The sequence below is a fragment of the Leuciscus leuciscus genome (assembly GCF_965113295.1).
Source record: "Leuciscus leuciscus genome assembly, chromosome: 23".
NCBI classification, from domain to species: Eukaryota; Metazoa; Chordata; class Actinopteri; order Cypriniformes; family Leuciscidae; genus Leuciscus; species Leuciscus leuciscus.
Genome location: NC_138747.1, coordinates 6,151,820 through 6,164,250, shown reverse-complemented (window position 1 = coordinate 6,164,250; position 12,431 = coordinate 6,151,820). Strand labels below are relative to the sequence as shown.

The 12,431-nt window shown below is 36.2% G+C and overlaps 2 protein-coding genes across 9 annotated transcripts; one reads left to right on the top strand and one right to left on the bottom strand.

The window, feature by feature from the left end:
- The first annotated feature begins 443 nt into the window (after positions 1–443).
- cav4a (caveolin 4a) lies at positions 444–5,729 on the top strand. The gene is made up of 3 exons (XM_082155435.1): positions 444–1,074; positions 3,126–3,313; positions 3,668–5,729. Exons 1-3 carry the CDS (start codon positions 856–858, stop codon positions 3,816–3,818), a joined length of 558 nt encoding a protein of 185 aa, XP_082011561.1. The 5' UTR covers positions 444–855; the 3' UTR covers positions 3,819–5,729.
- Positions 5,113–12,210, bottom strand: nfya (nuclear transcription factor Y, alpha). 8 transcript variants are annotated; one of them, XM_082155430.1, is made up of 10 exons: positions 12,066–12,210; positions 10,216–10,352; positions 9,930–10,001; positions 8,733–8,879; positions 8,098–8,250; positions 7,869–7,974; positions 7,585–7,733; positions 7,294–7,470; positions 7,027–7,137; positions 5,113–5,774 (listed from the first exon to the last, which is right to left on the bottom strand). In XM_082155430.1, the coding sequence occupies exons 2-10, from the start codon at positions 10,294–10,296 to the stop codon at positions 5,715–5,717; spliced, it is 1,056 nt and encodes a 351-aa protein (XP_082011556.1). In that variant the 5' UTR covers positions 10,297–10,352; positions 12,066–12,210; the 3' UTR covers positions 5,113–5,714. The 8 variants fall into 8 exon arrangements, with proteins under 8 accessions (XP_082011556.1, XP_082011553.1, XP_082011557.1 ...); XM_082155427.1 differs by lacking the exon at positions 5,113–5,774 and having other exon boundaries at positions 6,129–7,137; XM_082155431.1 differs by lacking the exon at positions 5,113–5,774 and having other exon boundaries at positions 6,129–7,137; positions 8,119–8,250.
- Positions 12,211–12,431: the final 221 nt, after the last annotated feature.

The following is a 12,431-nucleotide window of genomic DNA, read 5'->3' as shown; positions in this document are numbered from 1 at the left end:
CAAGTGACAAAAATTGTATAACCCCGGTCCTTTCCTAAATACTTTAGATTCTAAATTGTGTGTATATTTTGTTATATAAGAAAATAACATTATGAAATATTTTGGCTGCGTTTTCCTGGAAGAGGAAGCCTTTTCAAATACATATCTGCTAAAAGTTTACTTTGCCAACTTTTAGTATATGGATGGCCCCAAAGCTATCAGACACATACTAAAATGTGGATATTTGGGGATATTTTGGGTATATTTAATTTAATTTTATCAATCAATAAATTCCTCTTGAAACAAACTTTGTTGTATTATTTTAATTTAATACTGTGAAGCTGCTTTGATGCAATCTGTATTGTGAAAAGCGCTATACAAATAAACTTGACTTGACTTGACATACTAAAAGATAAAAAGAATTCACATACTCATTCACTAATAAAGTCCAAAGAGTTTAATATTATAATCACTGGAGCAAATTTACAAGCGCAATACTCCACACTGATCTCACTAAATCCCAATCAGTGCTGAAAATCAATGCTTCCGTTCATAAATGTCATTCCGTTCTTGACCCGCAGGTTCTTTAAAGAGCTCTTCTAAGCTTCTAACCAGTGGCCTGTGTTTGACCAGTCACTAATGGGGTATTTATAGCAGATGTATCAGTGGGGGCTGGCATCTTCCCATTGGGGACTGTTTGGGAATGCCTGCTAGGGCACGGTCACTTTCCTAATATATCCCATATCCCTGTTTCAGCTTCAAGACAGCACTTCGGCTCTCCATTCACAGTGTATATGTGTGAGAGTGTGTGAAACTGTTTATGCATGTTTTGATGCTGTTGATGACCTGCTTTATGACCTTACGACTTTCATATTGATGACGGGCACCATGATGCAGAGTATGGACGCAAGGGAAACTGAGATCGACCTGAGGGATGCAGGGGATGGGGAGGACGACGAGGGACAACAGACGTGGAAGACGCAGCTGGAAACCGTCCTGGAGGAAGAGGAAGAAGAAGATGTGATCTCTACACAGAGTGACACCAGGCCTCTGATCAATGAACGGGACCCAAGACAGATAAATGAGTGTCTTAAGGTAATCGCTTCATGTCCGACTACAATATGTCTTTATTGTAGCACTATAGAGTCTATAGAATGCCACTTTTGATGGTGACAGTGACTGTTGTGGAGCTTTGGACCTTCAAGAACCAGGAACATAATAGTGCTTGGTGAAATCATGACAAACCACTATTTATACTAGTGAGTGTTTAGTCTCAAAATCTCCAAGCCAGCAAATTATCTTGTTTTCCAGTACAAACATCTAAACATTCTTAAATCAAGACACATTTACTTGAGAAGCAACATGATTTAAAGACTGAAAATCTGTAAATGGGGTAAATAAAAAAAATTTAAATTAAAAATTAAATCAAAGGGAAAACAGGATTCTTTTTCATAACCATATTGATAAACAAGACTCAGTAAAAGAAATTGAGTCAAATTGATTGAGTTTATTCTTAAAACAAGAAAAGATATGTCAAAGGAAAATAAAAAAAATATGCATTGATCTTTTTTCAGAAAATGACAGAATATTAAGTCTTGTTTTCTGGAGAGAAAAAAAATTATGCTTAAAACAAAAAATGACATTAATTTAAAGGGGATTTTCATTTAACTCCATTGACGGATATTTTTTCTTGCCTAATATTGATGAATTTTTCAACAAAAAAATACAAGATATTAAGTTGCTTGTTTTCAGGAAGCAAGACTTAATATCTCAAGTAATTCTCCTTCTCAAGTAAATCTATCTTGGTTTAAGATTTTTTTTTTATATTTGTAATAGGAAATAATATTTTGAAGGAGTTACACCGCACTCACGATCACCAAGGTGCCAGACAAACAAGACTGAAGATCTCAAAAAATAAACTGTCGACCGAAAGTCGACTTGACCGAAAGTTTGGTGATTAAATTTGCTTAAAGGATTTAAGTGTGCAGACAGTTTATTTTTTTAGATCTAATAGGAAATAATATAAAATACTGAGTTTGATCAACAATATTCCTAAAACTTTGTATTTAAGGACATTTAGATTAGTTTAAATTAGACTGAATTTACTGAATCTACTCTGGATCCAAAGTAAAGAACATTGTATTGACATTGTAGACAACCACAGCTGGTAGCAGGAGATGGATTAGAAGAACATGTGTGAATATCTTCAGTGATGTAGACAATAATAGCAACAGCTTCTTGAATGAGCTGACCAGACAAATTACACACTACTTTTAGCTTTAGGGCTACTGTACTATTGTTTATGTTATGAACCATTGCTAATACTAAATTGCAGATTGCAGTATTCAATTTAAAATACTTGAATAGGTTGAAATACATACCAAATACTGTGTAGTACCACACACAGATATAGGAGAAGACGTAGAGAAATATACCCTCGACTCTGAGCTGTAGTAATAAAGTCCAGACTTTCATTAACAGTCAATTTTACTACATACATGAACTATTAGCCTAATATGAGGTAACGTTAAAAAAAAAGAAAGAAAAAAAAAGTACATTGATTATTTTTAACCATTGTTGTCAGGTTTATTGGTGTGTTAGTGAAAATTAGCTTAGCCACTAACTTATCCAGCTTGTCTATCCCTATTCAAGTAGAAGCTGAATTGATATTTAAATGTAGAATCTTGTCTAAAATGCAAAATCAAAAATAAATCATGATTTTTGACTACTGTTGTCAGATTCATTAATGTATTTTAGTGAAGGATTAGCATATCCAGTGTTAGCTTAGCCAGCTTTGTCTTTCCCTGTTCATGTAGAAGCTAATTGTATTCATACATTTAAATGTAGATTCATGTCTAAAATGTAAAATCAAATCTAAATCATGATTTATGACTTCTGTTGGCAGGTTCATTGGTGAATTAATGTATGTTGGTAAAAGATTAGCGTAGCCAATATTAGTTTAGCCAGCTTTTCTTTCCCTGTTTGTGTCAAATGAAGGCTTCATATGGACTAAAATGAATAAAAACATGGTGCATTTTCCAAGATGGCTGTCAGGTGACCCGACTATCATTAAAGCGACAATTTCAATTTAAGTTAGATGAGGGCAAACAAAAGATGCTACTTTACTGAATTTTCTCTTCCGACAGGTTCGTTTTGAGGATGTGATAGCAGAGCCGGTGTCGGTGCGCAGTGGGGATCGGGTGTGGATCTGGAGTCATGCTCTTTTCGAAGTGTCCAGGGTCTGGTTTTACCGTATCATCACGGCTCTGCTGGCTGTTCCAGTGTCCCTCATTGCTGGGATTCTTTTGGCCGTCCTCAGCTTCGTTCACATCTGGTATACGAGCAGATTACATTTATGCTTTTAACCTAAGCGATTTAGGCTATATTGCATTAGCATTACCTGAGAATCAAACCCATGACCTTGCCATTGCTTGCACATCATGGAACACTGAATATTATGGAAAGCCAACTTTAAAAAATATATATATTATGATTGCAATTGGTATTTCATGCTAAAATCTCCAGCATAATTCCCTGCATATAGATATGATAGGCATACTAAACACAATTTTTATAAAGAACTGATTTCTTTTTATTTCCAGGTGTAAGAAGAGATTTTAATTAGGCTACTTATTTATTTCAATTAAGAGAAAGAAATCCTAAGCTTTCACTTTTTACTCTGTTTCAGGTTCTTTACACCATGTGTGCAGGTTGTCTTGATAAACACCGGGTGGTTGCAAACTTTATGGAGCAGCGTTTTAGACATAATCATCCTACCCTTCTTCCAAAGCGTAGCCAAGTGCTGCAGAGGGATTAATGTTGTTCTCTCACGGGAATGAGAAACATTCACTGGAATCGGTTGAATCAAATTCAAATGGGAATCCACATTGAACTTTTGGGCAGATGTGTGGCCATCTGGCTCCTGGTGCATGTCAAGGGGGGACCATGCCCAAATGCTAAGCGGGATGAATGTTAACTCACTGCCAAAGACTGACACGAAAAAGATATTTGGAAATGCATGAAGGTTGCTTATGTATGAATGTATTTTTAAAGGGACAGATCACCCAAATAATGAAAATTCTGTCATTTATTCACTATCATCATGTTATTCAAATCCCACATGATTGTCTTTCTTCTGTGGAGCTTTTTGTCATTTTTATCACCTTATATGTTCCATGTAAGAAATAAAGTCATACTGGTTGGGAACGACATGAGAGTGAGTAAATGATGACAGAATATTCATTTTCTGATGAACTAACCCTGTGTGTTTTATACAGACTTCATCAATGTTTTCGTTTTAAGTAATTTCTTAATTTCCTACCAAAGGTGCCATAAAACACGTTTGCAGCTGGTGCGGGTTGAGAAATCCTGCATTTTGGTTTATGATTATGGTTAAACATACGGCTATTAACATCTATTGTGTATTCTGATTACCTGTTTTGCATTGCATTGAGGACACATTGTGTGTTCTTTGAAGTATTCTCAAGGCAAAAGCACTTTCACTTGAAAATATAACCAATTGTTCCCAACTATCCAATTAAATGGCTCACTCTTCATATGCTAATATGAGGCCTCCAGAATAACAGTAAGGGCTGATTCAGTTATGTAATGCACTCAGCTTTAAGTGTAAACAATCAATCTGCCATTGTCATTTTAATCTGATTAGCTCCATTCTAGCGCACCCTAGTGTTGGGGAGATCAGATCCATGCACTTCCCATTTTAAAATGCTCTTCAGTTCAAAATGACATTTTAAAGCACATTCAAAATTCTCCCAAAGTCTTAAAGGAATAGTTCACCCCAAAAATGTAAATGTACTCACCGTAATATCATTCTAAACCTGAATGACTTTCTTTCTTCTGTGGAACTTAAAAGAATAAAGGTTTATTTTTGAGTGAACTATCCCTTTAACTCCAATAAGATGACTCCAGTAGAGCTCAGGGTACAGATGCATCATGGATCTATAAATAATGGCAATCAAACGGGTGTGTCCGTTACTTAGAAAAGGAAAACACAACATGGCTTGACACATACCAAGAGAATGTGTAGATGCTAGAAATTGTCTGACATGTTAGTGTTTCATTGGATGTCTAAAATGTTGCATTTGAGTTTAAAAAGCAGTTTTTGCAACCATGTACAGAATGTCAACCTTTATTTTCAAACAAGGAAGACATAAGTAGAAAATACAAAGAGATAACTGAAGGTTTTCAATAAAGGGAGATGTTTCAGTGCGGGTGGATGTACAAATGGTTGGGGGATCAACAAAAAAGCGCAAGTGCATAGAAAATCGTAACATTTCACAGTCTGATCCAGTATACTTAAAAACAACCAGTGGCACATCCCATAGAACAAAACTGAAATGCAATTCACATTTTTGTGATTCTTATGTCATACCATGTTAGTTTTTAATTAATAAAGAAATGGAGTGGAATGAAATGCCTATACAAATCAATTTGACCCTAAAATGAAAAAAGTCTTTCCTCGTGAATAAAGCAAACACCTTGTTACATCGTTTAGCCTTGTGAGATGGTTTTAAAAACTCAAAATTCCCAATATCTCCATGTTCTACCTGGCAGTATTGGATAACTAAAACAATTTCTCAGTCTATACTAGAACGGAAATGAAGCATATTATAAACAGGGCTTCAGGGAAGTAAAAAAAACATGTGTTGGAATGAAGAGGGTCTCGTTTTTTGTTGAGTATAAAGGACTGACTAAACCGTGGAGGAAAGGGTAGTTTATGCCACCTGAATCATCTGGCCCACTGTGTCCTCTTCAGCTTGATCCTGCTCAGATTTCTGTGAGGAGAAAGAAAGATAAATAAAGATGATGAAAATGTCATCAATATGTGCTATTAGGGGATGACTGGTGTTGAGTGAACTCTTACCTGTTTGAACTGATTGAGAGAATTTTCTGCTAGTGATCAAATTGTCTGATATACAAAATATTAGTGATCGACTCAACTCTAAAATACATTTCAAACCATCTATGAGATTTATTCATCAACTAATGAGCCTAAAAATATATTACATTTTATAATATTGAAGAATTTGTTTATATGCAACCCTTTGCACAATAGAAATTGAATATTTAACATGGGGAAAACTCTTTTATCAGCATGTAAAAAAAACTGCAAGGCATTACTAACAAAGTATAAATCAAGAACAATGGTTTATTTGCATAAAAAGGGCATATATAATCAAGTAACAAACATAACTGTAATGTAAATGCAAACAAGAGCCCACATACAGCCCGCTGTAAGAAACATAAAATGGCAAAAGCAATAACAAAGCCACAGCTTTGGACAAAGACAGAAGAGCGTTGAAAGGTGCAAGCCAAGCCATACATCACAAATGAAAACAGATCATTTTGAATGACTATTCATACCAGTAAGATGGTAAAAAGGACAAATAAACACAGCTTAATAAATCTTAGCATCCAGAGAGTTTTTACAGCATGGAAGTACAAACGGCAGAAATGCAGACAGAACAAAGATGGCAAGGCTGAAGATTTCCCTTTAAAGTAGCAGTTAGACATTTAAGACAAGAAACCTTTAACATTGACAGGGTCAAATGTGCTGTTCACCCATGTTTACAGCTGAAGCTTTTTGAAAGAAGCCGTTTCCAATTAGCAGAGCTCAACCATAATATCTTTAGGCTGCACACTAACATGTGCAGCTAAATAATGAAATGATTAAAAAAAGTTGCAAGGAAGCACAGCAGTTACAAACATGGGAATAAGCTGTACATTGTATTTGCTCAAACTATATACTAGAACATATATACTAAGTATCTTAGTATGCATGTTCAGTTTAACTAGTTGGAAATGCCAGTAAACTCACAGACAGAGACAGTTCGGACATGAATATGTCACAGACGCATGAGGTAGCTCAGGCACAGAGCCGTAGCGTATGGATGATCTAAGTTAAATTAGGTGTATACAGCGAGTTCAGTCTTTCGTGTGGAACACGGGCTGGGATTGGATAGATCACCCCAGAGGCGGGGCAGAGGTGGCGGGCCAATGAGAGCTGAGCTCAAGCCCCTCGCTCACCTTAAGAGCCTGCATGGCCATTTCTTCTTTTTCCTTCGGAGAAAAGAAGCGTCCACCGTCTCCGCGCTTCCTGGCCATGGCGTGACGATGACGGGACTCATGCAAGTATTTCTGGAAGGGAAAACATATGGAAGAGGTGGTCAAGGGACAGGATTATTCGCATACACGCAGTCAATCACATTTCAATTAAATATGTATAATGAGTCATATATATTATCTTTATCACTGCAGATGAAGCATTAGTTATTGCAGTAAAATTATACATACTCTTCTCTCTTTGGGTATTTTGCCCTCAGCCTCTAGTTTGGCACGGGCTTGTCTCCTTTTGAGAATCCGGTGATACTGTTTAGCGTTGACGTACAGAGGTTCCTCCTCCAGCATCTCTGCTCCAGGAAGAGGAATGCGCTGCATTGTGGGAACCGACCCGCCACCCCCTGGGACCATCTGATTCAATTATAAAAACACACACACAAATGTTAGGAAATATGGCCTAAATAGATCATCTGTATAGCAAGAAGTCCCTTTGGGTAATAGATAAAAATGACCAGAAATACTCACCATGACCATTCCTCCAGCATTGACCATGTTTCCCGCCATGGGAAGAGTGACCGTCACTGTGCCCTGGCCGGTGTTAGTGGTGTTTGTGTTGGATCCAGCTGAGACTAACTGAGCTCCTGCTAAAGATGAAGCTGGAATGGTGATCATTCCTGTACGGAAAAATAAAAAAATGCATTCAATGCATATCGTACGAAGTAAGTATGACAAGCTTAACCTAACTTTTAACTGCTTTAAAGTGCATGATGTTTATGGGTTAGTGTTTTGCAGTGGAGTAGCAGTGTTACCCTGCTGCAGGATGGTCCCATCCGCGTTAACAGGCTGGTAAACGATGGTCTGTCCTTCAGCGGTTTGAGCCACCTGTTGACCCTGTACAGTGATCTGCTGCTGACCCTGAGAATATACAAAGGATGAGTGTTTATTTAACATGAACTTGCGTATTTAACTGCAAGAGATGCTTCTAGCAGGTGCTCCTTTATGTTTGTTGAAATATGTGTCAAAATGAAGTTAGCAAACCTGGAATATATCGTAGGATACCTGGTTCTGTCCTGCAGTGACTGCAGTTTGTGGCTGTTGAATGATGATTTGTTGGGTCTGTCCCTGCTGACCCTGTAACTGTAAAGTCTGTCCACCAGGAAGCTGGATCTGACTGGGTTGTACCAACTGAATCTGTGGCAAATTTAGTCATTTCATTACAATTACATCCCCGATATCTTGATGGAACTCTATACTGCTGTGGCTCTCAACCTTTTTGACTTAGACTGCATGACTTTTCCAGTTGTTTTTAATTCTTTACTCACAAGTATATATTTTAGAGCTTATCATAAATGTATATTAATTATTTTAAAAAATGCCCATAGAGTTATAAAATTGTATTAATTTACATGTATTTCCAAGTCTAGAAATCACACTGTTAAAATAAGGCTTCCTCGTTTATCCAGGTTTTCCAAGACTGTGGGAATCCTGGTTCTTCAAAGACAAAAGTTGAATTAAAATAAGAAATATTTAGATTTTCTGTTGTTTTGTCTTATTTTAAATCATTTTAATTGGTTGAGAACCACTGCTAGCATTAATTAAGTATTAAAATAACTAGAGAAATTAAATAAGTTATTAAATAACCAGCAACTGCATGTGAAATGAGCTCCACCCACCTGCTGCAGCCCCTGTGTACCAGATACTGGTACTTGCATGATGGTTTGACCTTGTCCTCCTGTCATGGCCTGTACCATTATGGGCTGCCCAGAGGAAGTGATGAGCTGACCCCCACTGACTTGTACCATAAGAGGCTGCCCTTGGACCTTAGAAAAGAGGATGCATGCAAAAAAATAAATAATTAGTTTTATGTCAACTTTAAGATAATTTACCTATGGAAGCCCATTTCTGACAGAATAAGACTTAAAAGTAATAATTATGAGATAAAGTCGTAATTAAAAAAATTACGTCAGAATTTTTACGGACTTAGAATGTTATAATTGTTACTTTTGAAATCATAATTTCACCTTTTTAATCTTATAATTTCAACTTTTGAAATCATAATTTCTTTAATTTATTTCAATTTAGTGTCGTAATTTCCACTTTTCAATTCATAATTGACCTTTCATCTCATAAATTAACGATAACATGTCATAATTTCTATCTTTTGTAATAATTCTGAGGTTTTAAGTAAATTTCAACTTTTGACATCATAATTGCAATTTTTTACGTAATTATTCTTAATCTCATTAGTATGTCATAATTTCAACTTTTTATGTCATAATGACTTTTGTCATTATTTTGACTTTTTAAATTATAATTTTGACTATTCATCACATAAATAAGACTGTGTATCATAATTACGACTTTTTATGTCATAATTATGACTTACCAGAGCATGTTTTTTCCCCCTTATGTGGCACAAATGGGCTTCCATACATTACAGGCATCCGAATATGAAATATTTCAGTTTGTAAAAGCGGTTTCATTATGATATACAATGAGCCAATGCAAAACACAGATGCATGCAACAAAATGCAGTGCATGTGAGTGTCCGAAATGCAAAAAGTCAGTGGTGCAGCTGTTCTGTACTTGTTGAAGATTTTATAATGCAGTTTGCAAAACGAAGCATGCTAAAAACTCATGCAATGTGGGTGTTCTTTGGACACTGAAATTCTTGTAAATCATAGTTGAGTGATAAACTTAAACTGAGACAGATGCAAAAAGCACACAGGTCACAGATATCTGATACCTTAACATTGCATTCGTCATTATTACAATGCAATACTAGCAAACTGATCTCAGACTCAGAGGCAATGAAATGGCATGCATGGGGATTTGGAGACAGCAGAGGGGCTCAGAAAGCCAACCACTACCTGAAGAACCTGCTGGGTTGCAGTCTGGCCTACCTGAGGCTCAGTCTGCAACTGCACCGCAGTCACTGTGCCCTGGGCCAGAGATAAGGGACTGTCACCATACTACATACTGACTAACGTGACTTGCAGATTAGTAAAAACACACACAAAAACTTTCCTTCTATGGTTTTATACCACACTGAGATGCTTTATTACTACATATACTAGTCTTTTTGATGCATTTCGAAGTACAGACTTCACTAGAGTACATCATTACCAGATACTGTCTGTAAGTTTCACACATTACCTGTTGTTGGATCTGTCCGTTGTTGGTCTGCACCACTATCTGCTCTCCACTAGTTGTCGTGGCGGTGGTGTACTGCTCCATGTTTGCCGTCTGACTTGTGCGGGTTATGAGAGATGAGATCAAAATGGAACTTAAGTCTGGGAAAAAAAAGCAACAACATGTTGTTGCATTAATCTGATCTCTTATGCAACAGCACATGCATCTAATGAAAGAAGCTTAAAAGATAATGCTGAACTGAATTGCTGGTTTACAACATACATCATTTTAGTCAGCTCTTTAAATTGTTATCTTTGTTTATGATATTAGTGAGCAGATCCTACATTTATATATGCACGTTTTTCCCCAAAAAACAATTGGAAATTAAAAAAAGTATTTTTGTAATTTCTGGTAATACTGTGTATTAAATTAATTCCCTGTATTGTTACCTTTGCATGTTTATAGTTTACTGGACTTATTTAAGTATTTTAATTTTAGACTTATAGCAGAATGGTTTTCTTTTAAGTACTTTGGTGTACCATATAAATATAAATGGTACAGAAATAGTATCAAGGTGTATATCAAAGTAATACCATTTGATACCAAAACTGTATCATGGTACAAACACACATACAAAGTACATTTAAAAATATATATTTTTAAGATAGAATCACTTAATGGTCCTCTTTTCCTCTCCCTGAGAAATACGAAACATGCATAAAATAAACAATAAAACCTAGATATTATAATTTTCCGTAAGAACCTTTGTTGTTGCGATTTATTATAGTGTGATATTCATCTCTCAATATCATTTCGTTTTGCTTTGAGCCATGAAGTTTTTGCATGCTTAAAAAAAAAAAAAAAATCTGTAAGGAATGGGACACCATTTTCTGTTAATGAAAAACATGTCATATTTTTCCATTTGATATTATGTCTTCATACTTTTTAAACTGAGAAGCAAAAGAAAAATCTGCTATAATAAAATTTTATCCCGCACATGAAATATATGCAAATCTTTTCCTATTTACATGATTGAAATATAAATGCTATGCTGAATGACATTACAAGCATATTTGTTGTTGACCTTGCTTGTAGATTTACTACAGTAATATAAATCAAATATAGGAAACGACGAGAAAATAGTTTTCTATTACTAAAAGTACAAAGAAGAACACTGTGTTTGGGTTTCGCTGCTAGTTTCTATTACCATTAAATGTATCAGATGTTCTTCAGTTTCACCCGTCGAGTCTTTGTATCGTCACTGACGCTTTTGTTGTGTTGCAACATGCATGTTTCTCACAAACGAAACTCTTTCTACTTTAAACAGCACATTTTAAATAAGACTTGTCAATATTGCAGTGTTTATATGGTGTTAATAGAAATATGGTGGCTTATTTCTCTTTGTCTAACATTGCTGGCGCTGCGTTAGCACATCGATCTCCGTGTTCTCATGCACTAGCGTGTATTTTTTAGCAAACCAATGATTAAAGCCAAACAAATACAAAGACTTATTAACCCTCTTTTGGGTGATTAAAACCAATACTTCAACATACTGGCTCCAATCGACATTTTAGACCCTGCGAAAGTCAGGAAAATATACAACAAAGACTGGCCTAAAACTGGGCCTATATATGAGACGCCAGCGCTGCTTAACGGAAAAACAACTAAATTAAACCATATCTCGAAATTGTTTATCGTTTTAACCACATAATTAGAGACATACACGTGCATGCCGTCCACTGAGTGGACCTTGACATACACAATCCACACTATTCCTGTTTATAATGATTTTAGTCATTTGGTTGGTCCGTCACACACCAATCCCCAGCTAACCGACCGAGTCCCGTCCCCTCCCAGCAGCCGCGCTCACTCACCGTCCTCTCCGCCGCCCGATGCACCTCTGATTGGCTCCGATAGCGGCGCCTGGAGCCCAATCACACGACGCGTCTCGCTTAGGAGCCAAAATGGCGCACTAGGCAAAAAAACGCGATGAAGCACAAACGCCCCTCCTACAAAGACAAAGACCACGCCCCCTCTCAACCCCTGAATATCTCTGACAGATGCAGAAGAACTGTCATTTAGAAATGCATACAGAAATAATAAACAATACGAATAATAGTAACACTGCGGATAGTAAATTCATAAATAAATACATACATGTAAGAATACAGCTAGTACATCAAAATAAACATAAAAATAGCCTATATAAAAACAAAAGTTAAATAACAATTACAGAAATT

What these genes read in the sequence shown, in the direction of transcription:
- cav4a (XM_082155435.1), top strand. Translation starts at nt 856, where the DNA reads ATGACGGGCACCATGATGCAGAGTATGGACGCAAGGGAAACTGAGATC. An exon ending in AGATAAATGAGTGTCTTAAG is followed by an intron (nt 1,075 to 3,125) that starts GTAATCGCTTCA and finishes CTCTTCCGACAG; the next exon opens with GTTCGTTTTGAGGATGTGAT. An exon ending in CTCAGCTTCGTTCACATCTG is followed by an intron (nt 3,314 to 3,667) that starts GTATACGAGCAG and finishes ACTCTGTTTCAG; the next exon opens with GTTCTTTACACCATGTGTGC.
- nfya (XM_082155427.1), bottom strand. Translation starts at nt 10,296, where the DNA reads ATGGAGCAGTACACCACCGCCACGACAACTAGTGGAGAGCAGATAGTG. An exon ending in GTACACAGGGGCTGCAGCAG is followed by an intron (nt 8,251 to 8,732) that starts GTGGGTGGAGCT and finishes AATTTGCCACAG; the next exon opens with ATTCAGTTGGTACAACCCAG. An exon ending in TATCCTACGATATATTCCAG is followed by an intron (nt 7,975 to 8,097) that starts GTTTGCTAACTT and finishes GTATATTCTCAG; the next exon opens with GGTCAGCAGCAGATCACTGT.